Source organism: Miscanthus floridulus, chromosome 9 (genome assembly GCF_019320115.1).
Source record: "Miscanthus floridulus cultivar M001 chromosome 9, ASM1932011v1, whole genome shotgun sequence".
Taxonomy (NCBI): domain Eukaryota; kingdom Viridiplantae; phylum Streptophyta; class Magnoliopsida; order Poales; family Poaceae; genus Miscanthus; species Miscanthus floridulus.
The window spans coordinates 60,134,214-60,160,894 of NC_089588.1; the positions used below are offsets into that span (position 1 = coordinate 60,134,214).

Genomic DNA, 26,681 nt, shown 5'->3' on the forward strand with positions numbered 1-26,681 from the left:
AATAGATAACTTGGTTGTCAATAAGGAGAAGACATAGAAAGCAAACATATGAGCTGCATCCTAATACATCCAACAACCAAGTAGACATCATTGGATTAGAAATGTGGCCTCAGATATGTTACAAGTTTAAAATACCATAAGGACTCACTGGTGGCACTGGAGCATACAAAACAGAAATGTAGAATCAAGCAAGCACTGGACAAAAAAATAGTTTAAGGCAGAAACGAAGGGTCTGTTTGTTTGCCTAGACAGATCTACAAGTGGCAGACGCCGGCAAAAAACTAACTAGTGCCACCTCCTAGTTGTTTTCATCATCATTGGCCTAACCAGATCTGAAATGCTACAATGTTTCTTGTATACCTCATGTTCAATCAAGGACCAAAATAGTGAAGCGAACAGGAAAAGGCGAGAAAGAAGACCTGTGAATTGGATCTGTCACCTCTGCTGCGGCACATGACGGACACAGACACCAGTGCCGCCATGCTCCATCGAGAAGACCCGCCGCCTAGCCTCCAAAAGGAATCCTGAGCCACCATAGCACACTAGGGATCCTCCGTTACCACCGCCACCGCCGGCGCCGCCATCTCAAGTCCAATGGGGATAGATTTGTTTCCATTTGTGGGGATAGGGATATATCTAATATATAAGTCAACCTGTCCACACAGAGAACATATACTACTCCAAAGACATGTCTACACAACTAGGCATCTAGCATAATGGTGAAGATGGTCTATTCCTTGCTCTAGGTCTCGGGTTTGACTCCCAGGTCTCATGGTTTTTTTTAGTTTAAATTTATTAAACCCCGGCGGCAACAAGTGACACGCAAGCCATCGAGTCCCACATGTCGGATGGAGATGGAGAAAGGTCCTATAGGTACACGTGATATGTAAGCCGTCGAGTCCCAAAGGTTAGATGGTCCCATAGGTACAGTGACACACAAACCATCGAGTCCCACGGTTGGATGGAGATGGAGAAAGGTGCCGTCGAGTCCCACAAGTCGGATGGAGAAGGGTCCACAAGCACAAGTGACACACAAGACATCGAGTCCCACAGGTTGGATGGACATGGAGATAGGCCCCATAGGTTTGAGTCCCACAGGTTGGATGGAGAAAGGGTCCCACATATACATGTCGCATGGAGAAAAGATTGAGCGGAGACTTTTATGACGAACTGCAAGCGTCACGGATGAGTAACTGTAGGTCCCATAGGTACATGTTGGATAGAGAAGGTACCGTGTGGAATATTGTTCATCACAGATTAGTAATTAATTCAATGACGAAGCCATGTTTGCCATAGTTCTGAATAAGATCATCACAGATGAGCAGGAACAGTCGCGCGAGTGATTTGTGATGAAATGATGTGCTATTCTGTGACGTTTTTGTGTGACGATACCCAATTCCGTCACGGATAAGGGGGGCTCAGGGTTCGTCACGGTGATCTATGACAAAACCGAAATTTTTGTCATAAAAAGCGATTTTTATGAGGGTTTTGGATTCGACATTAAAATTTTTGTCATAGAAGTGGATATTCCTAGTAGTGAGACCAATGGGTCTTCAAGGTGGTAATGAGGTTTCTTCTATGCTTTATTGTTGCATTAACATGGAAGAATCTAGAATTTTCATCCACTAGCTTTACCCACCTGATGGTTTGCCTCTACCTCCAATATAACTTCTGTTGGTGTAAAAGTGTGTTTAGTTTCTAGTTAAGAATCTCTCTGAAATTCCACTCCTCAATGGCCTCTAACAGAGAAATGACAGTCTTGTCATTGGAGATTGTGGCTTTAAGATTTGATAGTTGGGATTGCCAAGTCTTGAGGCTACATCTAAGTGCTTTAAACTTGGCAGTTAGGAGCATTACATTGTCTTGTTAAGGGAAGGATCTATTCCAAGTGCTTGCAACTAAGGGAAGAAAGCTCTCCTAGGTCATCAAAATAGTTTTTAAACTGAAAATCTTTCCTTTTGGAACGAAAGTCTTGATTTCAATAACACACGGCCAATGATTAGAGGTCTTTATGATGAGCGACCGAGCAATAGTATGGGGATACCTGAGGGTCCAAGCAGAAGATGAAAAAACCAGTCCAACCTCTCAAGGAGGGGAGGTTGCTGCTTATTTGTCCATGTAAACCACCTACCATGAAGTCAAATCTCCTCAATCCCTAAAGAACTATTAGCCTCATTGAAGAGCAACATTTCACCTGCATTACCACCAGGTCTATTCCTATCTTCAGGCTTTCTTAGAAGGTTGAAGTCTCCAATAATAAGACAATCCACATCATCAGGCATCTAGATATTGCCAAATCAGACTAGAAAGGCCTCCTTCCCTCAGTATCATAGGTCCATACACTGAAGTGAGGATCCAAGAGTCAACATTGTGGAGGGAAGTGAATTCAAATATGGCAAAACCTATTTTGAAAGATTTCAATGCCAGTAAAAACTGGGCTTTTCCAAATTACTGAAATGTGACCTAAAGTCCCTACCGAGGGGAGAAAACAAAAAGGCATCAAAGGCACCGTGGCAAAACTTTCTAATGAAAGCTACGTCAAACGCACTCCTTTTGGTTTTCTGGCAGCTGACAATCTTATTTCTAAGGGATTCCTACTTGTTTTCAGCATTTAGCCCTCTAATGTTCCAGCAAATAATATTGCAAGATTAACAGACTGACTTTGGTTCATTTAAACAAAATGAGAAGAAGTTGGCTTTAGTACAATTACTAGTCCATCACGTGCGCCCTTGCACGCCTAGTATATTAGGATGATTATCATATACAGATGTAGAATTTTTGTTGGCAAAGAATTTGTTTCTCTTTATGGAACATACACACGTACAAAAACTACAGAGGCGGCCAAAGCAAACTGCTTTGATAAGAGTAGATAGCATAGAATGAAAGAGTGATAGGTGAGCAGACCCTGTCTCATATGACAGTAGAGGGTACGTAGTTTCCTACAAGGATGAATCAGGTTGTGAGGTTGTCTTCACATAGGTACAGGTACAGTAACCTAAGCATCGAATTTACAACGCAAATTTTGGAACAGTGTCTTGACACCTCGAGGCCATACAAAGCACTGCAAGGTAAGAGTGGTGATTAAGAACTTCCACACTACTAAAAACCTGACAGCCGTAACATACCTGAAATCATTTCAATGTTACGAAGCTGAGTTAAAACCCTCGTGGCATACTGAAACCAGTAGAAAATGTGCACACAAATTGGAACATCAGTTTAGGAACTAAGAAAATAAATCTGTCAAAGATTTTTAGAATAGGAAGGTAGGAGGAAGCAAGGACAACATAAACATAGCTGCGGCAAGAGGCATGTTTACCGTGTTCGAATCAATGAAATTGATGCTATATTTATACATCACAGTCACTGGGCTCAGCAACAGTCACATGAATAAGGACATGAACCATTTTATTTTATTTTATTTTTTGCGATAGAAGCATGAAACAAAGTGGCATGATTAATAAATGTTGGTCAAGAAACCTATAAACTGAGTAGAAATCTAGAGTGAGCATTACAGATAAAGTCTTAGACTTGGACAAATAAAAGAGAGTGTGCAATATTCTCTGTATTCTCTGTTGGATAAATTTTAGTTAGACCACTGGACCATTGTTTATAAAAATTTAGCAATCCTATGCCAAGCTCAAGATGGCATAGTAATGACCTGATATTTCGACTTTAGAGGAATCACCCTTGGCAGGAAATTCTTTGTTTTAGCTCCTAGCTCACAAAATCCAAACAAAAGCAAATAGGTGACATTAGCACTTACCTAATCTCTCTAGAATGAAAGGAAGGGTAACTCTTAATTCAAGCTGGATGTAATCCTGGTCGCCATTTTTTTTGTTGCGTTGCTCACCATCCACGTGTACAAATTATTTGTTCTCAAACACAAAGCACCTACATTGGCAAATCAGCAAGGCAATTTCAAAAATAGTAAGCACTAAAAATAAAATTGTAGTCCAGGATTGCAAACTGTCATGCTACCAAGAGTAACAAGCACCACCGGCTTGCAACTCGATCATCTAGTGCCACTTGATGCAACCTCACGATGTAATTGCACTAGAATCACTCACTCACACAATCTGATGATCACTATCAAGCATATGTGAGATGGAGGGCTCCCAAGCACTCACAAGCATGGACACAAAGTCCCTTGAGGTGCTTAGCATCAGCCATGGCTGAGACACCCTTCTATTTATAGCCCCATGGGCTAAACTAGCCGTTACCACTTTACTGGGCAAAACTCGGGACGACTGGACGCACCAGTCGAAACGACCGGGCGCGCTAGTCGAAACGACCGGACGTAGGACCTCAGCGTCCGGTCAACGGATGCTTGCCACATGTCGCCTTCGTTTAACCTTAGTCGCTTGATCTCAACGGTCAGGTGATGACCGGACGCAGCTGCTCAAAATGACCGGACACAGCAACCCCAGCGTCCGGTCGTTTCCAGTATGGTACCAGTCGCGACCGGACGCATCCGGTCGGTCACGATCGAACGCAACATCAGCGTCCGGTCCTTCTCCACCTTCACTGCGTCGCCTATGTCACCGTACGTTAGCCTGACCGGACACACCCTACCAGCGTCCAATCACTTTCAGCGCCAGCGTCCGGTCGAAGACCGATGCCTGCACGCTCTCTGCCGCCATTGACCGGACGTAGGACCCCAGCGTCCGGTCACCACGTGACCAGCGTCCGGTCCACTCTATGAGACCCTGTCTTTTCTGTATAGGGCGCCAGTGGCACCGTTAGACTGTCCGCACTCTACGGGCGGACACTCCACCGGTGGAATTTCTAACCCTTCTCGCCTTTGTTTCATCGCCGAGTTGATCCACATCAACTTCAACTTCATCTCCTTTGTAAATGTGCCAACACCACCAAGTGTACACCACCATGTGTATGTGTGTTGGTATTTTCACAAACATTTTCCAAAGGATTAACCACTCTACTTGCCACGCCGCTGAATCCTAGCAACGATGCAAAGTTAGATCACTCGAGTGGCACTAGATGACCGATATGCAAATGAGTTTGCCCCTCTTGATAGTACGGCCATCTATCCTAAACCCGGTCATAAACTTCTCTACACACCTATGACCGGTGAAATGAAATGCCCTAGGTTATACCTTTTCCTTGCGCATTCCATTCCATCTCCTCTAATGTCGATGCAACACATGCACCAACACGATCAACAATGATATGATCCACTTCATATCATCACGTGATCATATTGGTTCATCGATCTTGACTTCACTTGCTTTTCACCGTTGCCTTCGTCCATTGGTGCCAAGTTTTGCTTAAGCTTCACTGCCACGCGGTCCATCGCTCCAAAGCCTCTAACTTGCCCTTCACGCTTGCAACCGGTCCATCAAGCCAAGTCTTGTCTTGATCTTCTCCACCTTGATCACATGACTCAATGTCATGTCTCATGTGCAATGAGCTCCTTCATCATCATATGTGTGAGCTTTGCAACATCTCCAAGCCATTTTTGCCTTCATGGCATATGTTGCTCATACACATGTACCTGTGGACTAATCACCTATGTATCTCACATAAACACAATTAGTCCACCTAGGTTGTCACTCAGTTACCAAAACCACACAAGGACCTTTCAAAATATCTGCAAAAAATCCCCCATTCCATTGACTACTTACTGAAAGTAGAACACTGCCACAATAACATAAACCACCTAACAAGCTCACGATTTAGTAGAACATTTTCAATAAATATACTCTAGATATAAAACATGAACTAATTAACTAAATCAGAATGAACATAAAACGGGGAAACCCAAAATCGAGGGGGGCAACAAATCATTGGGGAGAGGTAGCCCACGTCACTCCAGCATGAGCAGTACGCCAAATCAGAAAGGCAGATGTAGCTATGGGAAAAAAGGAAAAAAGATAGAAAGAGAACGAATGGAACTGGAGGATGGGGGGGGGATAGAAGGGGAGGAGAGGAGGAGGCGATGACGCACCGCGCTGTCGGCGCCTGTGAAGGGGGGAGGTGTGCCGACGCAGGAGCATCCCGTCACGCACACCTTCCGGGACCATCCGCGCACACTGCACTGCTGCGCTCGCCCCGCAATGCTGCGTCGGAGGGGCACGCCGGGGGAGGGGGGCATCCACGTCACCGCACCGGTGCGCCACCGCGCCGCTGCAGAGAAAGACGCCACGCATAGTCGGACCCTCGAGCACAGGTACCTAGGGTTTCCTTGAGCACAGGCACCTAGGGGCCAGGCACGCACGGGGCATGCAGGCGGCCGCGTTCGGGCCCAGCCGGTGCGTCGGGAGGGAGGGAGAGGAAGGGGAGGTGTAGGTGCGGGCGGGATGCGAGCGGCGACGGTGCGCTGTGGGAGGAGTAGACGAGACAAGGCGGAGGCACGGCGTTTTTTTTCTACGGGAAGGATCACGATGGAGAATCGGAAGCCCGCATATATATTTGCTGGGCCGGCTCCTGAAGAGAAGTCGGATAGCAGCGAGAGAAACAGAGAGGAAGCCGGTGAAAGGCCAGAGGAGCGATGGAAGTTGCTTCCAGCGAAAGCTGCTCCAAACTTTTTGGGCCATAGGATGGAAGATCCAATGGATAAAAGGAATAGAGGTGACGCGGCCAAACCAAACTGGCTTAATATATTAGAATTAGAATTAGAATGCATACACTAAGCAGCCAACCCATCGCTGGTGCCCTTGTGACACTGCTGAAGTGGCCTCATCGTGTCATGGTCTTTGAGTCAAAAGTCAAAACTACCAACGGTGCAGATCCATCGTCCTCCAGTCTCCACGCTCGAAGCCTCGCCGCCACCTGCCATGCCGCCGCCTCTCCCAGCCCACGGCGGATCCGTCGCTCGTGCCGCCTCCATCCGCCTGCTCTGCACCGCCGTGGCTCCTCCTGAGACCGCCTGCCTATCCCACGCCCTCGCGCTGCCGCCCATCGCCCGGTCCCCCGATGCGGACGAGCTCGCGCGAGTCCTCCTCGCGCACCACAATCCATTCCACTCGGCTGAGTCACCGCTCCAGCTCCTCTCCGGCGGCGGCGTCTCCCTCACCGGGGATCTCCTCGTTCAGCTCCTCCTCCGTCTCCGCGGCGCGTCCAAGCTCGCCCTCTCGCTCCTCCACGCCGCGCGCCTCCACCCATCCTTCGTCAACACGCGCCCCCCGCCCGACGCCTACGACGCCGTGATCGACGCCCTCGCCCGTGCGCGCCAGTTCGACGCCGCATGGCGGGTCGTCGTTGACGCCTCCGCCGACGGCGCCGCTTCGCCACGCACGTTCGCAGTGCTCGCCAGGAGGTACATCGCCGCGGGTATGACGCGGCAGGCGGTCCGCGCGTTCGACGACATGGAGGCGTTTGTTGGGAGGGAGGCCAATTCTGCCGTGTTTGCCACGTTGCTCGACACGCTCTGCAAGTACAAGTACCCGAAGGTTTTTTATCTGGAAACCTATAGTTGCATTTTTGGTGATATGACTGTTGTTTGATTGGTTGGTTAGAACTTCATTTTTCAATATTTTGATGAAATGTGGTGTGTTTTCTGTGAATTGTTCATTTATATGCCAACTTTATCGTTTAGCCTCTGATGTTCTTGAACTGAATGAGTTCAGTGTAAAAGATTTTATCCTGAATTCTTGGCTTGTCGGAAACTTGTAGGCCATTTCTGTAGATTCGAGTGACAGTTCATTGCTTTGAAGTAGCCCCTTCATCTTCATATGAGATGTCATTCGGTTTCTGCAAATTGGTGTGGTAGATTTTTGGTTTTCTGTACGATTGGTATAGTTGACCCTACCTTACTCAAGGTTCATATATAGGAAGGGGAACCCAGGCGTAGTGGGATGTAGGCTAAAGTTGTTTTGGTACTTTTGCGCTACCTACGTCTTATTATGGATTTTGTAACCGGCTTTTCACGGGCAGGTCAGTAGGCCTTTTAGAAGGCGAACAAACGAAAGTTCTCCGCGGGCGCTAGTGCTATCTTGTTCGCTTTTGTCAACTGAAGTCACACGTAGTGCCAACTAACTAATAGCTGATAGAGCGCGGAGCCCTGAGTCTGATTATCCAACATACTGCGGCTCTTTGTGGCCTGGCTTCAAGATCCTAGCTTCTTATTGTAGTTTGGTGTCTGTTGTATGCAGTTTGGCAGGTCTGAATGAATATTGGTGTTCCATGATTGTAGTTTAATGGTGATCGGTGTGTATTAACTTCTAATGAAACTGTTTGTCAAGTGCCTCAGCACCCAACGACGCAGGACCGCGGCTACGAAGCTCGTAGTCGCGCTCCAGGCTTCACCGCGAGGTTTTACCCCTCTGCTGGTGGCTTGATGAGAATAGAAGAGAATAGATTAGATGGTAATGACTTGCTTAATTGATATTGTTCTGGGTACAGAGAATATAAAGGCCCAACCGGCCACCAATCTTGAGCTAATTGCTCCTACATCTAAGGAACTCGAATTAGCACTTGCCTAAAAAGTCTCTAGCCACTAGCCTGACTTTCAGCGGCAGCCGGCATGGAGGCCGCGTCCCTGGGCGCACCAGCGGCCCTGCGGACATCACGGGCGCGCCTTCTCCTCTCATATGCGCGGCCCCACATGACATCTCTCCCCCCCTCGACTACAAGCTCGTCCTCGAGCTGGAATGCCGGGTATTTGGCGACGAAGGAGTCGACGTCCTCCCATGTTGCCGAGGCCGCCGGTTCTCCTTTCCACCGGATCAGCACCTGGCGGACTCCACGAGCCAGACGAGTGCGCAGGGCGCGTTCTGGTTCAGGAACAACAGCACCGTGATGGATGGCAGGCAAGGCTGGTGGAGCTGCAGGTGGAATGCCCACGAACTGCTTGAGGAGGCCGACATGGAAAACGTCGTGCAGACGGGTGCGCGGGGGCAGCGCCAAGCGCACGGCGACGTCGTTGATCAGCTCGACGATGCGGTACGGGCCGAAGAAGCGGGGCTTGAGCTTGCCTGAAGTTGCCTGAGGAAGTGAAGCAGCCGCACGGTGGCGAAGGTGTAGCAGTACCTAGTCGCCGACCTTGTAGGACAGCTGCCGGTGGAGCTTGTCGTAGTGGCGTTTCTGCACGGCCTGAGCTTGCTCCAGGCGGTAGCGTACATCAGCGATGAACTCATCGCGGTCTTCCATGTTCCTTGCGACGGCAGCCACCCGAGTATCGCCGGGCTCGTAGGAACGCAGGGTCGGCGATGTCTGGTAGGCGGTGTTGTAGACGTACTCCGCCCAAGGCAGCCAACGGAGCCACTGGCGAGGACGATCCCCCGTGAAGCAGCGCAGGTACATGATGATGACGCGGTTGGCTGCCTCCGTCTGGCCATCAGACTGCGGGTGGAATGCAGTGGTCATGTGCAGCTTGGTACCCATGAGGCGCATGAGCTCACGCCAGAACGCGGAAGTGAACACCGGGTCGCGGTCCGACACCATGGACTGCGGCATGCCGTGGAGACGGACGATCTCGGCGAAGAATGCCTGGGCCACGGACTCGGCGGTGTACAGATGCGCCAAGGGGATGAAGTGGCAGTATTTGCTGAAACGGTCCACCACAGTTAAAATAACTGACTTACCCCCAACCCGGGGCAGTGCTTCCACGAAGTCGAGTCCGACGTCCGCCCACACCGACTACGGCACCGGCAGTGGCATCAAAAGTCCGGCCGGGTGCAGGTGCTCGGACTTGTAGCGCTGGCAGGTGGAGCATGCACGCACAAAGTCTTGAACCAGCCGGCGCATATTGGGGAAATGGAAATCGCGGCGCAACCTGTGGACGGTGCGCTGGACCCCTTCATGGCCGTCTTCATGGACAGCGGTCAGCACCTCGTGCAGGAGAGATGCTGGCGGAATGTATAGCCGACCATCAAATGCCACCATGCCATCCACCAGGGACCACGGCGCCGCTCGGGCACCATTCTGGAGGTCGTCCTTGATTGCCACAAACACTGGATCAGTGTTGTGCGCCTGGCGCAGCCGCGCGAGGAGGTCGAAGCACGGCGCTGAGAGAGCCAACAGGGCGCCCTCGTCGGCGTCCGTGTCGCGGCGAGATAGGGCGTCAGCCACCGTGTTCGAGGCGCCCGGCTTGTAGTCCACGGTGAAGTCAAACCCCAGCAACTTGCCCACCCAATGGTGCTGTGGTATGGTGGCAAGGCGCTGATCGAGGAGGTACTTCAGGCTGTAGTGGTCCGTCTTTACCAAGAAACGGCGTCCCCACAGATACGGTCGCCAGTGACGGATGGCGTGGACGAGGCCGATGAGCTCCCGCTCGTAGGCAGCGAGAGAGCGGTGGCGAAGAGTGACCGGCCTGCTGAAATAGGCGACCGGGTGCTGCTCCTGGATCAGCACAGCGCCGAACCCGTGCGTGGACGCGTCGCACTCGACAACGAACGACTTGGAGAAGTCGGGCAGCGCCAAGACCGGGGCGGACGTGACGGCGAGCTTGAGGGCCTGGAACGCAGCAGTCGCGTCGTCGTTCCATGTGAAGCCCTCTTTCTTCAGGAGCGCCGTAAGCGGTGCCGCGATGGAACCGTAGCCGTGGACGAACTTGCGGTAGTAGCCCGCCAGCCCGAGGAAACCGCGCACCGCTCGAGCCGAACGGGGCTGGGGCCAGTCATGGATCGCCTGGACCTTCGCCGGATCCATGGCCACACCGGCCGCAGATATGACATGGCCGAGGTAGGCGACGGAGTCGACGCCGAAAGCGCACTTGGAGCGCTTGATGAAGAGGCAGTGTTGGCGCAACATGGTGAGCACCGCACGGAGGTGCCGGAGATGATCCGCCCACGATGCGCTGTAGATGAGAATGTCATCAAAAAACACAAGAACAAACCGGCGAAGGAATGGCCGCAGCACATCATTCATGAGCGCCTGGAACGTCGCCGGGGCATTGCACAACCCAAACGGCATTACCAGGAACTCGTATAGGCCGTCATGGGTGCGGAACGCCGTCTTGTGCACGTCGGCCGGCCGCATCCGCACCTGGTGGTAGCCTGAACGGAGGTCGAGCTTGGTGAAGTAGTTGGCGCCGTGCAGCTCGTCCAGAAGCTCGTCGACGACAGGGATGGGAAAAGCATCCTTGACGGTGATGGCGTTCAGGGCGCGATAGTCGACGCAGAAACGCCACGACCCATCGGCTTTCTTGACGAGGAGGACCGGAGACGAGAACGCCGACGAGCTGCGGCGGATGAGTCCCTGGTCCATCATGGCGGCGCACTGGCGCTCCAACTCATCTTTGTGCGACACCGGGTACCTGTAGGGGCGGACAGCCACCGGATGTGCGCCCGGGGTAAGCGTGATGCTGTGGTCGCGGCCCCGTGGAGGAGGGAGCCCGTGCGGCTCGGCGAAGACGTCGGAGAAGGCGCCTAGCAGCTCGTCGAGGAGGGTGGAGCTGGCTGTTGTGGCGCAGAGGCCGGGGGCATACGGGACGGCTGTCCCCGACCAGCACACCCGCTGTCCCGCCCGCTAGAAGGACACCGTGCGGCCTGCAAAGTCCCAGAGGAGGGGCCCCAAAGTGGCAAGCCACTGCGTGCCCAAGACAATGTCGTAGCCGGCGAGGGGCATGACGAAAAGGTCGGCGACGTAGTCGTCCCCGGCGACGTTGAACGTGGCGTGCCGAATGACGCCCAGGCATGCCACGCGCTCGCCATTCGCCACCGTCGCGGTCAGCCGACGCCGCTGCTGGATCGGCAGACCCGAACGCCGCGCCGCGTCCTCGGAGACGAAGTTGTGCGTCGATCCCGTGTCCAGCAACGCGGTGAGAGTCGAGCCGCCCAAGGTGACCTTGATATGCATCGTGTCGGTGAAGGCCACGCCGGCGATCGCATGGAGAGAAAAGACCGGGCTCTCTTCGGCGGGGGTCTCCGCGGACGACTCTGGAACATGGGAATCATCCTCCCCGATCATGCCGCTGACGAAGAACAGCCGCTTGCAGACGCGGTTGTGGCCTCGGACGAATTTCTCGTCACAGTTGTAACAGAGGCCGAGACGACGGCGTTTCTCTTGTTTGGCCTGCGTCAGGCGCTTGACTGGCCGGCCCTCGATGTTGACGGTGTTCGGGGCAGCGGGGTGGACCGGCGGCAGAGCAGGGAGGGCCAGGCGCGGTGGAGGCGCGGGCAGCAACCCCTTGTTCGTCGCGCGCGGGGCTGGAACTACGTACTGCTCCCGCAACTCCAACTTGCGTGCCAGGCTCATAGCTCCGGCGAGGGACTGCGGGTTGTGAACCTCGACGTCTAGGCTGAGCGGCGGCTGAAGTCCGCCGGTGACGAGTTGCACGCGCTGTTCCTCGTCGAGGGGGCCAGCACGGGGCAGTAGCGCCTGGAAACGATCCTGGTACTCCGCGACGGTGCCCGTGCGCTTGCACGAGGCCAATTCATGGAGAGGGTTGGAGCGCAGGGGCGGCCCGTAGCGAAGATGGAGGAGATCCTTAAAGCGACGCCACGACGGAGTGCCCTCGTCCTCCTGGACCTGGATGTACCACATCTGGGCGCCCTCCTCCAGGTTGTAGGAGGCCATCCAGACCTTCTCCTCCTCCATGATCCGCTGTTGATGAAAGTAAGACTCGCACCGGTTGATGAAGATCAGCGGATCGGACTTCCCGTCATACCGCGGAAAATCCATCTTCTGGAAACGCGGCGGTCGATCTTGATGGTGTTCGCCATTCCCGTTCTTGGAGGAGGAAGATGATGGGGAACGGTCCTCGCTCAGGCGCTTGATCGCTTGGGTGTTGGCCTCGACGGAGGTTTGGAGGGTTTTCAGGGTTGCAGCGAGGGCGTCTAGGGTGGCTTGGAGGGCGGCGTTGGGTTGCTCTCCCATGTCGGCGGCTGGTGGTGGTGCTGGAGGTGCGGTGGCAGTGGGGCGTGGAGGGTAGGATTGGGTGGAGTGCGAGCGAATCGGCGGCGGCGGCGGCGAGGCGGAGGAATGTCTGGATCGCGATACCAGGTTGTCAAGTGCCTCAGCACCCAACGACGCAGGACCGCGGCTACGAAGCTCGTAGTCGCGCTCCAGGCTTCACCGCGAGGTTTTACCCCTCTGCTGGTGGCTTGATGAGAATAGAAGAGAATAGATTAGATGGTAATGACTTGCTTAATTGATATTGTTCTGGGTACAGAGAATATAAAGGCCCAACCGGCCACCAATCTTGAGCTAATTGCTCCTACATCTAAGGAACTCGAATTAGCACTTGCCTAAAAAGTCTCTAGCCACTAGCCTGACTTTCAGCGGCAGCCGGCATGGAGGCTGCGTCCCTGGGCGCACCAGCGGCCCTGCGGACATCACGGGCGCGCCTTCTCCTCTCATATGCGCGGCCCCACATGACACTGTTGTTATCTGCTATTTGGATGATTTATTCAGTTTCTGACCTTTTTGTTACATTCTGATGCATACAAGTGTTTGCTCGGAGATTATCATGTTATGATTATTTTGTGGTATGAGAGTTGCACACATGGTATATGACATGGGCTTCGGGTTTTAGTCTCATGTGAATCCTCAATATTCATATTTTCATATGAATTGTTTTGTGTTACGCTAAACATCACAAGTGGTTTATTTTGAGCAATAGATTACTAAAGCATATATATTGTCTCTGTTGGTTGCTTATGATCTCTGTCTAGGCCATCTTTGAGATCGACCACAATATGACAATTTATTATTCTAAAATGAAATGGCATATTGGTCAAAGGTAGCATGTTCGAGAAATCAATACTCAGAGTATCTATAAGGGCTTCAGGAGACAGAAACTAGATATTTTGCTTACTGCTTATGGTTGCTATGGAAGAGTGATGCGTTTTTAAATTGTTCACTAAACTTGGTTCTCTAGTTTATTGAAGAGGCTTTTATCAAATTAAGCTTTTTTTTTTTTGCTTTATGTTATTAGTAACCTGAGAATTGGCTATCTTTCGATATGATGTCCTTCTAATTTTTTATTTTTACTTTGTGTATTTGAATAAAGTTGGAGTTGCCATTTTATACTCTAATCTCATCTCATAACTTGTCTGTAACTGAGTATGGAATCTTATGACACAGTTTTCGTTATGTTATTCTGGATTCTGATTTGGAATGACAATTTTAGTGACTTACCTGAAAAGAAGATGACTTCAGTCAAGTGATCTTTTTTTGGTGACGTTATTTGTGTTGACTATGAGCTAGCCTTATCATAAAGTTAACATCTTACTAATGTAGGCTGTAGCTACCATAACTAGTGGATAAATTCTTCAATGTTAGTGACAGTATGAGCAGTAGTGCTTATGGTTTGAGTGGAAGCCACTGCTTTTGAATTGACAACCAAACTAGGAAATCAGAAAGTTAATAAAAACACTATCTGGCTACCTAGTGTTTGAACTTCATATCTCAGCTATGAGCTATCACTCTAACCTTGGTTAGCTTATTATTTTCTCTTTTTGAGGAATTCATGAGATTCAGTTACTATTTTTTTCTTTTCAATTTTTTATCACCATTGCAGGTTGCTATGGAGATATTTAATAAGAGGAAATACAAGTATGATCCAAATGAAAAGATGTACACTATTTTAATATATGGATGGTGCAAGGTTAACCGGAGTGACATGGCTCAGAAGTTACTAAGAGATATGCTTGATCATGGGATAGAACCCAACATAGTTACATACAACATTCTTCTAAATGGTATCTGCAGACATGCAAGTTTGCACCCTGATTACAGATTTGATAGAACAGTTCATTCCGTAGAGGATGTCTTGAAGGAGATGCGTGACAGGGGAATTGACCCGGATGTAACCAGCTACTCAATCATCCTGCATGTTTACAGTCGTGCACATAAACCTGAGTTGTGTGTCTGTATGTTCCGCTCAATGAAAGATAGAGGCATTTGCCCCACAGTGGCAACATACACATCTGTGATAAAGTGCCTTGCCTCCTGTGGGAGATTGGAAGATGCTGAGACCTTGCTTGATGAGATGGTTGCTGAGGGAGTATGTCCCTCCCCAGCTACCTACAATTGCTTCTTCAAGGAATATCGGGGGAGAAATGATGTGAGTGGTGCCTTGCAACTGTACAATAAGATGAAGCAACCTGGTTCACTGACTGCACCGTATATTCACACTTACAACATATTGCTTGGAATGTTTATAAAGCTGAATCGACATGGAACTGTTAAGGACATTTGGAGCGATATGTGTGAAAGCACTGTAGGTCCTGATCTTGATTCATACACCTTGTTGATCCATGGCTTTTGTGCAAGTCAGAAGTGGAGGGAGGCATGCCAGTTCTTCATGGACATGATAGAGAAAGGTTTTCTTCCCCAAAAGATCACCTTTGAGACGCTGTATCGTGGCCTAATACAGGCAGACATGCTTAGGACCTGGAGGAGGCTGAAGCAAAGGGTTGATGAAGAAGCAGCAAAATTCAGTGATGAATTCAAACTCTATCATATGAAGCCATATAAGAGGTGATCTGTTCATCATCGGGTTGCTACAACTTAAAAAATGTTGTCACTAACAAAATAGTGCAGTTGTGACGGATGCTGATTTCTTGAACTTGATTTGTGGCGAATGGTAGTGGAGGAGCTGGAGCAGGGTCTCTAGCACCGAGAATGCAAGATGGCAATGGAGTCCGTAAAAGTGCTCAACAAGGGGTTGCGCAACAACAAAGGGTGCCTGGGTCGTCGCATGCGACATCACCTGATGGTGTTTGCAACCTTTCGTGCTGCAGGAGTTCTCCAATACATCGGTGATGATGGTGTTTGTGGTTCGTGCTGCTGGAGTTCTCCAATGTACACATCAGGGATGAGGTCCTGGAGCTGGGGGTGGTTTCGGTGATCACTGGTTTTGACTCACACTGAGGCAACTTGGACATTGGCACTTATCATGGCGGTGACCCGGCTCCTTGATGCAGGCAACGCCGGCCTTGCTTAAGGTTCCCATTGGAACAAGACAGAGGCCAGGGCCTGCAGCCAATCACAACAACTGCTGCTGCCACTATGATCAAGACCACGACAAGCTTCCTCTACGGCCCTGACATGCTGCCGGCCCGGCTCCACTCTGCCAAAGTGCTAACCCAACTCAATTGGACTTCCCACACCGCATTGCAGCTTCCGCGCTTCAAAACCAGCCATGCCATGCAGCCAATCGACGCCAACAAGCACGGCCAGATAGGGATGGAAAATGAAAAATAGATATATGAATTATCCAACATACGTATCAATTAAAACTTTAATATTGATATCTATATTCTTATCAGTTTCTAATGTGGATACTAAATGAATGTATATAATTCATTTTTCAGGTTTTCTCTATCCGATTCTAGATCTTATTTGTAAAAAATATGGAATATCCATTCATATCCGCAAAGAACAATGTATCATGAATCTATTTAAAAGTTTTATTTCCATAAATAGTGACTAATTATTTAATTTTAATATTACTAATGATGCATGGAAACTATTTGATAGTATATTTATAAATAGGTTTTAATATTATTAATAATACACAAATATTAAATTAACTTTAGTATTTTCTAATTTAGTTTAAACCAAACATAAGGGATTTGCTAAATTTCAAGTGTCTGAATTTTATTTTATTTTTCAGCGACAATTATTGCGTATATTTTATACTAAAATTGTAGTTTTAGTACGTTGCATTTCTATAGACACAATCTGTAATTTTTTGTTCCGAGAATAAAAAACTCATTAGACAAAACCAAAAACCTAACAAAATCTGATATGACACAAAGACAATTCAACAATTTATAATTATTTCTATAGTCTGATACGGACAAAAATTTGATATGTTATGACACAAAGACAAATAACATATCATAAAAGTCACAATTCACTTATACTAATTGATAGTACAAAAGTGTTGTCTGAAATCATTTTAAAATTTAGGTATCTGAAATATATGAGAAGTGCAAATATAAACGTTGTTGTAAACTAGTCATGATCTTGCTTAAATCTCCAAGTTTAATAAGTCGGCTAAAGCATGTGTATATTTGCTAGTAAAATTTAAAAAATATATACTATACAAATCTGATATCATATGATTCGCAACCGAAAATACTTTGACACCCTACCAATTTGAAGTCATGTATTACATCCACAAACCAGAAATAATGGTCAAAGCATGGTACTCGGAATCGAATCGAGGGAAAAGAAAACGTGTTAATTTTATCTTAACCTAATATTAAATGAGGGAAGAATTTGTTAATTTCCATCTTTTCTTTTCTGTGTTTATACGTTTGGTCCGCTTTTTCTGTCATCCGCCGCCTTTTATGTTTTCTTCTTTTCCGTTTTTGGTAGTGTTTAGTTGACGATTTTTTTTGGAAAATGGTACTGTAGCAATTTTGTTGTTATTTGGCAATTAGTGTCCAATCATAGTCTAATTATGCTTAAAAGATTCGTCTCGTGAATTTCGTCTAAACTGTGTAATTAGTTTTATTTTTTATTTATATTTAATGCTTCATGCATGCGTCTAAAGATTCGATGTGACGGGGAATCTTGAAAAATTTTGCAAAATTTTGGAAACTAAACAGACACTTTTTCGTTTGGTTCGCCTTTTTTTTTCTGATCCGTTTCTTTTTGTTTTCTTCTTTTCCGTTTTTACATGGTCCGGTTTTTTTTTGGTAGTTCTCAGTTCTTCCGTTGGGGTTTCCATCGTCTGTTCCGCCACTTTTTCCTTTTTCTTTTCTGTTTTTTACTAGCAAAAACACATATGTTGCAATGAAACCTAATAAGTAATACTAGCAAAAATGCCCGTGTAACGGATTGTTTTTTTTCACTCTTAAGTTGTTAACATCTTCCTCACGTTCACAGTTCTGTCATCTTTGAATCCGTCGGCGACAATATTATATTTTTTTTAAATTTGCCACATGTAACCATTGTTTGAGATTGCAGTGAGTTTAGAGACAAACTTATTTAGACCAGACAAACAATAAATTGGTCAATCTTTCAATTTAAAATTTGATTAGTTAGATCAAAAGTTTAACCGGTTATAATAAAAATAATTATTTTACCAAGAGTTAAAGATCCATAATATTATATTTGTATTTTTTTTAATTTTATGGAAACAACAGAACAAATTAGAACGAAACAATATATAAAATCAAACGAAGAAAAAGACTCGGGAGTCAACATTCAGAGACCGAACGTGACAAAAGAAAAGGTAAAAAAAAAAAGGAAGTAGAACGTGGAAGAAAAACAGACAAGGAAAAATAAAGGAACAAAACCTGAAAAAAAAGAAACTTAAACCCATACGACATGGACCTAACGTGGAAAAACTGAAAACTGTATGACATGGGAATAACAGAACAGACATCCTCGGAGATAAAAAATAAATAAAAAAAGAACAAAACTAAGAAACTCTTTTTTTAATATATATTTGAATCGGACTCCGTATCGTCGCTAGACTCGAGTTGTTCTAATGCATATGAGCATGGACCCAATATGTTTTGGAATCAGACTCCGTATTACGCTAGACAAGAGCTATTTTAACTTATATAAGCACGGGTTATATATATATATATATATATATATATATATATATATATATATATATAAGTTTGGACGGAAGAAACTCTCCATTGTCCGGTAGTTATAGAGAGACGGACAAAAAAATGGAAGGACAAAAAAATTGGCTGAAATTGTACCATTATTATTAGATAGTATAGATATAGATGTGTATATTTATGTTTATTATAATATTGTTAGTCATCTTTCTATTTTTATTTTCATAGTTATTACTTGAACATGGAAAAAAGGAAAAAAAATCATGAGAAATCCAGACACGAGTTTGTAACAAAGAAATATAGGAACTGACCAAACAGGAAACGATAGGGGAAAGGGGAACAAAAAATATAAAAAAGAGAGGACGTGTGCTCTCTGCTCTATACGGGACCAACCAATAAATAGGGAAAAGAACGTGCTCTTGAATATATTCATTATTACTATATTGTTATTTGTCTTTCTATTTCTATTTCTATTTTCATATTATTACTTGAACATGGAAAAAGGAAAAAATCATGAGAAATCTAAACAAAGTTTGTAACAAAGAAATAAAGGAACCAACCGGACAAGAAACGATAAGGGAAAGGGAGAAAAAATATAAAAAAGAGAGAATGTGTGCTCTATCCTCTATATGGGACCAGCCATTAAATAGGGAAAAAAAGAACATGCTCTCGAAGGGAAAAGAAATCCGAACTTACGGAAACAGGCATCTGGATTGGACTCCGTTCTCGTTCCCGTCCTCTCGTTGGTCTCTAAGGCAAAAAGGAAAATTGCTGTTTATTATAACACTTTTCCTATACTACACTCGCCTGAAATCTCTGTTAGCTTCAGGTGATGCTGCGTCCGTTGATGGAGCTTGAAGATCCGTGCGCTCTGTTGGGTTTGTATTGGAAAACGAACGTGATCCACTGGAAGCCAGACCCGCTAACACCGGACAGACCGGGCATTTGCATTTCGGAGTTTCTCGAGCTCGTCGCGGGACGGCGACTCTTGTGGCGAACTACGCGCTCGTCCCAGTCGAGCCGATTCGGAGCCTCCCCTTCGCTGATTCGGAGGCTCGGTCGCCTCCACCATTCCTTGAGATCGGCACCTACCTGCGTTCGCTGCACGCTCCATTGAGGTTTGTTGCTTGAAAATCCCTTGTTGCTATTGATTTGATTTGGTCCTCTTTGATTTTGTTAGTGGTTTCGGTTTGGATTGCTTGTAAGCAGTGGATTCGTAGCTAAGTTGGGCATTGCTGCTTGCTCATTTGAGTTTAGGGGTTGGCTCAGATGTTTTTTTCAGTGTGGTGTGGCTTTGTAGATCTGGTTTTGGATGATGTGGTTCATGTAGTAGTTTATCCCGTTAATTAGGTTTTGCTTGTCTAGGATTTCATTGGTATGTGGGTTAGATTCGTAGTTCATTTGCCGACAAAGCACATGAGACTGCGACCTTGTCTGACCCAAGTGGCATGCTGCTGCCGTTGAATCTGACATTGAACAGATCCAATGTAGTTTTAGTGTCGTTGTCCATGACAAATTCTCTATCTTACTAGGTTCATAAAAACCGGAGGGGTTCCACTTCCATCCATCCCATATCTGAACATGGTATTCTGAACACGTAGTCTCGTTTCAGTGCAATCGGTGTCCTGATTTCGGACAGGGACACCAAGAAACTGCATCCAGTCTGACCTCCTCTGTTTGCTAGAGAACATAAACTGCCCAAGAAGGTAATAAAGCTCGATCTGCTTTCTTCTGCTCCGCTGTTTTTAGTTGTTCCTTTTTTGTTGTACCTTACTGCCGAACAAAGCCTCAGAGCTTGACTATCAGGCTAATATTGTTTCTGCAGATTAGAAAACATTGAAGGAATTAGCGCACATTTCAATACATGCATGCACTCTTTGATATTCTCTGATGCGTTTCTATCTAGAGTTTTAGCTTTAGGTTCTTGTCATTAGTCTCTTTCTGAAGTAACTCGTGCTGTGCAAGCATTCCTGAATTCTACTGATCTGGTCCAGTCATAGGCCAGTTTTGATTGCAGTAAGTTCAAAGTGCAGCTTTCAGACATTGAAACAAATAATAGCTTCCTTTTCCAACCGCATCACTGGTCTGGATTTATATATGAGTACACCCATATATCTTATCAGTTGCCAATTAGCAACTGCTGCGTCGGCGAACAAATCACCAGCAGTCCAACACCCTAGCCCCTAGGTGATAACAGTTGTTTTCTTGCTCAACATAATTTGCTCTCAATATGAATGCGGGCAGATCTCTTGGTCGGCCATTGTCCTGTGTTGCAAGCTTTTAATTTTCTAAAAACTGAATGCATGTGACGTGGTGTTTGTTTTTTTCCTGAAAATTGAATGCCCTGCTTCTCATGATCCGAAGGTATCTCAAATAGATGAACTTTGCTGATCCAAAAGCTCCAATAGATAAAGGCATCTGAATGTTGCAGTCATCAGCTTAGGTGTCATATATGTAGCTTAACTTTTTTTTTCTTCTGAAAACTGAATGACAACTATTGCAAGTTCTTTGCACTCTGCATGTTTGCTTGTTTGAAAATGGCTGCTTGTGTTCATTAACCAAAAACGCGAAAGTGTATGTTTGAATGTGTTCTTGGAACAGTACTATAGGCAGGAATAGGATGTACAAATAATTTGACATTGACATTAACCATTAGGTGGCCACACATCATTGTTTTTTACCATAAGGAGCCTCATCTTTCAGTTCTTACTGAATATACAGATTTATATGAATTTTGATTGTTATTCTGCTTTTGAACCTTTTAGGTTGTGCACAACAGGACTTCCTAGCAATGTCACCGTTGAGGTTATGTCACTGTTGAGGTTGGGGATATGTCTTTCCACCTTTACAAGGTATTGTGCTTTTTTTTTCTATGGATGTCTATAAGCCATTAAGTATGCGCTTCCTGTTAATGAGTCCTAGAATTAAAACTCTTTAAAGCTTTATTTATTTTAAGTCAAGAGCTATAAAATTTTTATTTATGAGGATACAATTGGAATCACTCGCCTTGTGGTGAGACTAATTCCCTAGTTACTCTATTGGTTGCATGCAGGAGAATGTACTTGCTCCCATCTGAAAAAGGACTGAGATGAAAACATAGAGGTGACAGGCACTTCAGTTGTACAGCACAAGCTCACAACCATCGGCTAGTGCCGCTGCAAAATTACTTGAAGCCATCCAGATATTGATCTTGGTCGGTCCATATGCTTCTTTCATTTGCCATTTTCAATTTTAGTGGCACACTGTGTCATATGCCCAACATTGAAAATATATTTCTGGCAAAACGTAGTATTGTATGGTTTTAATCTTCTTTTCCCTGTAGATCATCTTGCATCAATATTGTTCCTTGTGTATTCATGGCAAAGACTCGAGTTAGATTGTTGGCCTATACTGCTTGAGGAGGTCTAGGCAAAGTATGAGATGAATGCTGCAAAGGTGAGTTTATATTACTGCCAAGCTCATTTATTTATTATTGCTTGATTTTTGGTTAAACATAATATTATTGTACTTGTGCAGCTATGATTTCCATTGCGATCGTTACTTACTCAGACTTCTGGTATTCCAATAGCTGAGGATTTGTCTATTATCAGAAGGTGTATGTATATTTTTTTTCTCTCCCTTCCTACAAACGTATATTTTCTCTAATGCAAAAGTGGTGTGCAGATTCAGTGTTGATGAATTTGGTCAAACATCAAGTCTTAGAGAATACAAGAGACGCTTGCATATTCTCTTTGCCTTCCATGGTGAGATTTCTGCTGGTGCTAGCATGGGTGGTTATTCAAGGTGAGATAAAAACTTGATCTATATTGTTTGCTTTGTTTAAGTTAGTTCAGTGTAGCTGTTGGAATTATTTTGCTTTTCCCACTATAACTAATTTTTCTTATCCTGAAAATAGTTTTTTTTACATTTGTCCACTCAGTGCGGTGAAGAAAATCCAGAATATTTTGTACAATGTGTTTGGCTACTACATGCAGTTTTTGTCACTATAAGTCACTGTTGAATCTATGTGCAAGTATTTTTGTTTCTTTTGTCCACGGCTGGTTCTGATAAAATTTCCAACCTCAAGTGTTCATGGGAAAATTGAAAAAGGTAAAAAAACCATTGAGAAGGAGTTGAAAGATCACTTCAAGCTTTACAGTTGGGAGCAAGCACCATAGTAGTGCTTCTATTGAAAAATTTAAATGGACTAGGCAAAAGATTTTTAAGCTTCCGCATCGGTTCCTGTAATGTGAAACCAAACAAAATATATTGTGACTGAAACCCTTGGCGTTCCTTTACTCTGCTGCCCAAAAGAAAAAGAGCTTTTTTTACAATTTTTTTCTCTGTTACTTCCAGTTGGGAGATGAGCTGGCTGCACCAAATCCATTGTTCTTGGAGCAGTCATATGATTCTGTACATTTACTACAGGAATTGAACTCGTAGAAGATGTGCAAGGTGTTAGCATCAATCATTCCACACTATTGAGCACAGATAACTGGAAGCACGCAAATCAGCAATATTTCAAATGTTTGGTCGGTCTATCCGCTTGTTTCACTGGCCACTATTTTTTATGAGTAATTGCTCCTTACTTGTAGTGAGACTATGACTTGGTTCATAAGGCTTGTGTAGCTTGATCCACCCTGTGATAGAATTGTAATTGTAGTTACACAATTAAAACATTCAGTTACACAATTGCAATCACCAACAATGTAAATTGCAGCTATTAGGCACTGCAATTGTGGTTCTCAGCATATGCAATTGTAGGTCTGAATATAATTTAATTTAAGCTTGTAACATCATGTTTATTGCATAAATTACATAAATTAATTGGCCACCCAAATTGACCGCATGCTCCTTTTCTTGTGATTTGTGCTAATTCACCTTTTTGTTTTGTTTATTGTGGTTTGTGCTTGCCGAAGCCAAGTTTTTGTCCTTGTCCTTTCATAGAAAAAAATTGTCTCTTGTGATTTGTGCTAACACTTCATGAACTTTGTTAATTCTGATTTGTGCCAAAACACATCTTATTTTTGTCCTTGTCCTTGCACATCAATACAATACAGACTCCAGAAGCTAAGCTCCTCCTTGTTATTTTCTATAGGAGTTTTTCTGTTTCTATGCATGATATTTGCTCATGATATTTTCTCTACAAAAGTGTGCCAGTGTGATCTCCAATAGCTGGAGCTGCTTATGGCCGCTCACTCACATGTAAGAATTGTTGCAGTAGTGTGCCAGTAGGATCTGCTTGTATAGATGAGATTTGTATTCTTTTTAGCTTAGCACTTTCCCTACTAATTTTCCATTAGTACTTAGGGAATCCTCATTACTTATTGATTTGTACTGATTAAACTATGGTCTTTTCATTGGTGATGTGATCATTCTTAGGGCCTGCATTGATAAGCAGGTTGGATTAGTGGTGTAGATGTCACCCAAGCTATTTAGTTACCTAGTGTCGGGTTCATCAACCCGGGGTCCCCAATAGGACCGCTTCTCCGCAAACTCGGCCCAGCAGGCGCCACAGCGACAGCACGCGTCTAGGCCGGTCTAGATACACAGCGACAGGCCGAGACCATGATCCGACCGCTAATCGATCCCCTCGACCAGACGGCCTGGTTGGTGCTCTGACCGGGAAGGCTGGCCGAGACCGCAGTCCGACTCCGATCGAGTTCCCCGATGGGGAATACGCCAGATCTACTCATGCCGCACTTTCCCTACCAAAATGGTCGGTGCCGACTGGGAACGACCGACTGGGGACGCCCGGTCGGTGTGGGCCCAGGGAGCAGGCGGAGCAGCTAAAGGGAACATGCCAAGTCAACCGCAAAACCGAGGAGGTACGTACATTGCCATGCCCTACGCACATGCTGGACGGTGCCGTTGTGTCGTATCAGGCGCACACTGTGCTACCTGCCCAATGATACAGAACTTGAACCAGGATAAAGTGCGGCGTCATCTGCCGCACCAGACGAATAGATAAAGTACGACGTCGTCTGCCATGCCAGGCGACTACTGTGCAGCCTACCAGATGCTACAGCATATGAACGGGGATGGCAGCGGCAGCCATCCCATACCCGGAGGCGTGGGCATCCAGACTAGGCAGCACCAGTACTCACTCTCTCTCTTCTAAGATCATCCTCTTCAAACTATAAAAGGGGATGCACTCTCTGCTTAAAGCATGACTCTCTCTGAGCTCTCAAACAACACGGACGCTGAGGCTGGACACACGCAGTCTTACGCATAGACGACATCATCACACACACGCACACAGAGACGTACACACACTGCTCTGCCTCTGTAACACTTAGCACTCATTCGAGTCCTAGTCGCTCCTCTCCACTCGGACCAGAGTCTGACTGGGTCTCGTACACCTCCCTACTCATTCTTCACTCGTTTGTACCTTTACTGCAAACTTCGAGCATCCGGGCTTAGGAATAAAGTCATCGACCGATTAAAACTGGACATAGGGCACATTGCCTGAACCAGTATACATCCTGTGTCATTGTATGCTAGGCCACATCCGATCTCAACGCACGGTAAAACTATAAATATTTACTTGTCGGCCACATTTCGCACCTCATCTAGTGATTTATTGCAAGTTCACACTTAGACCTTAGTTTCTTTATTTTAACAACTCCTTGCTTGTATAACTGTTAGAGCGATGCTATCCTATTTTACACATACGAGTCCTGTTACTTTTGTTTTCCCCTTTACACTGGTGAGATTGTTTTTCTTGGTGATTGCGCGGTCATGTATTGGGTATCTGCTTCCTCAATGTGGTAACTTGTTTGTCATTGTGTGTAAGGTATCATAAGGAACCTTGGCATAGAAAATGGTGATCGAGCAGCATGCTAGGGCCATCTGGAGGTGTGCAAGTACTTGATTGAGGAACTAGGGTGTCATCCAAATATGGCTGCAACTGAAGGATCATGTTAAGGTTCTTTCTACCTCTTTTGCTTCTGGAAATTGTATTCTCTCATTGTGTGAACCTTTGGCATCCGATAGTATGAGATATGTAAATTGTTCTCTCATATGTGTGGTTGTATTCCAGTTTGTCATTCTTTTTATGTACACCATTCTGTGATGTTTAATCGTACTATTAGCAGGCTCCACATTCATGAGCTGGATTTTGTATTTATATACATATACAATATAATTGCATTAACAATATGGAGTATTTGCACTATTTAAAACGTGAAATTTTTATATTCTTGTTTTGTAATTTTGAAGATCATATTCATTGTGTATTTTTTCACCGAGAACATCTCATTATGTGTGAGTAAATATTTTGTGATGTACAGCCTGTTCGCTTGCTCGTATACGATCATGGATTATAAGCTGGAACAATATTTTTCTCTCACACTAAACGAGCTAGCAGTAAATAACCCATGATCATTTACGGCCTGCCGAACAGGCTGGTAGTAATTTCTATCAATATAATGCATTACACTTAATTTGCATCTAAGATTGTGCAAAATCTAGCCGCATCTGAAATAGTTGGATGCACTGAGCTAAACAAATAAAATGGTCAAGAGAGTGGACATTCATTGGCTGCTACGGCAGCAAAAGGATTAGGTCGATATATGGAGCTGTAGAATAGTTGTTGTGATTTGTGGCCATACAGGCCACATTTTTTGTGATTTTTGCAGCGGTAGAATAGAAATTGTACTCTGGTAATTTTGATTTGTGACAGAGTTTCTTTCTACAGCGGTAGAGTTGTTATTTTGTCAGTAAGCTTGTACGTGTTTACTAGGCTAATAGTTGCATTCTGGCCCAAACGAGCACCAACTTCAGTTAACGGGTATCGGTTTATCCACCCGTTAAGCTTTGGCGGGCCCGGTAACACCTGATGTGCCTAACGGGTTTATTTTTGCGGACCCGTTATGAGTGGCTGCGTACAAAAACAACTGTAACAGAATCTAACCGTTGGATGCAGATCTGAAGGCTAGGAGATGTCGCCTGAAATGAAGCTACATTTCAGGCACCTAAAATATAGCAAAATATTATTAGGAATAGAATTCTACTCTTTTTTTCCTATTTGGATTTGGATTAGGAATTGGGTATTTGGGTTTTCACCGTCCTCACAAGTAGGTGGAAGGCTAGACCAAAAAATGGAACCAAAAAAGAGGTGAAAATTTTGCCTCTTGATTATTAGGTATAGATATAGATATAGATATAGATATAAAAATATGGAATTGGACTCCGTATCATGGCTAGGTATGAGTTGTTTTAACTCGTATGAGCTTAAATCATGAGTCCGGGTAACATACGACG

At 45.7% G+C, this 26,681-nt stretch overlaps 1 protein-coding gene and 1 long non-coding RNA gene across 2 annotated transcripts; both read left to right on the forward strand.

Moving 5' to 3' along the window:
- The first annotated feature begins 6,752 nt into the window (after positions 1-6,752).
- LOC136482013 (pentatricopeptide repeat-containing protein At2g13420, mitochondrial-like) lies at positions 6,753-16,295 on the forward strand. Its single transcript, XM_066479270.1, has 2 exons — positions 6,753-7,409; positions 14,423-16,295. The coding sequence occupies exons 1-2, from the start codon at positions 6,795-6,797 to the stop codon at positions 15,386-15,388; spliced, it is 1,581 nt and encodes a 526-aa protein (XP_066335367.1). The 5' UTR covers positions 6,753-6,794; the 3' UTR covers positions 15,389-16,295.
- A 5,589-nt stretch (positions 16,296-21,884) lies between these two features.
- On the forward strand, positions 21,885-23,105 carry LOC136482015 (uncharacterized). Its single transcript, XR_010764935.1, has 3 exons — positions 21,885-22,032; positions 22,101-22,220; positions 22,845-23,105. It is a non-coding gene; the product is annotated as an uncharacterized lncRNA (long non-coding RNA).
- Positions 23,106-26,681: the final 3,576 nt, after the last annotated feature.

Excerpts from the sequence above, each read along its gene's own strand:
- LOC136482013 (XM_066479270.1), top strand. The coding sequence starts at position 6,795 with ATGCCGCCGCCTCTCCCAGCCCACGGCGGATCCGTCGCTCGTGCCGCC. Across the intron at positions 7,410-14,422 it reads GCAAGTACAAGTACCCGAAG|GTTGCTATGGAGATATTTAA; the intron begins GTTTTTTATCTG and ends TCACCATTGCAG.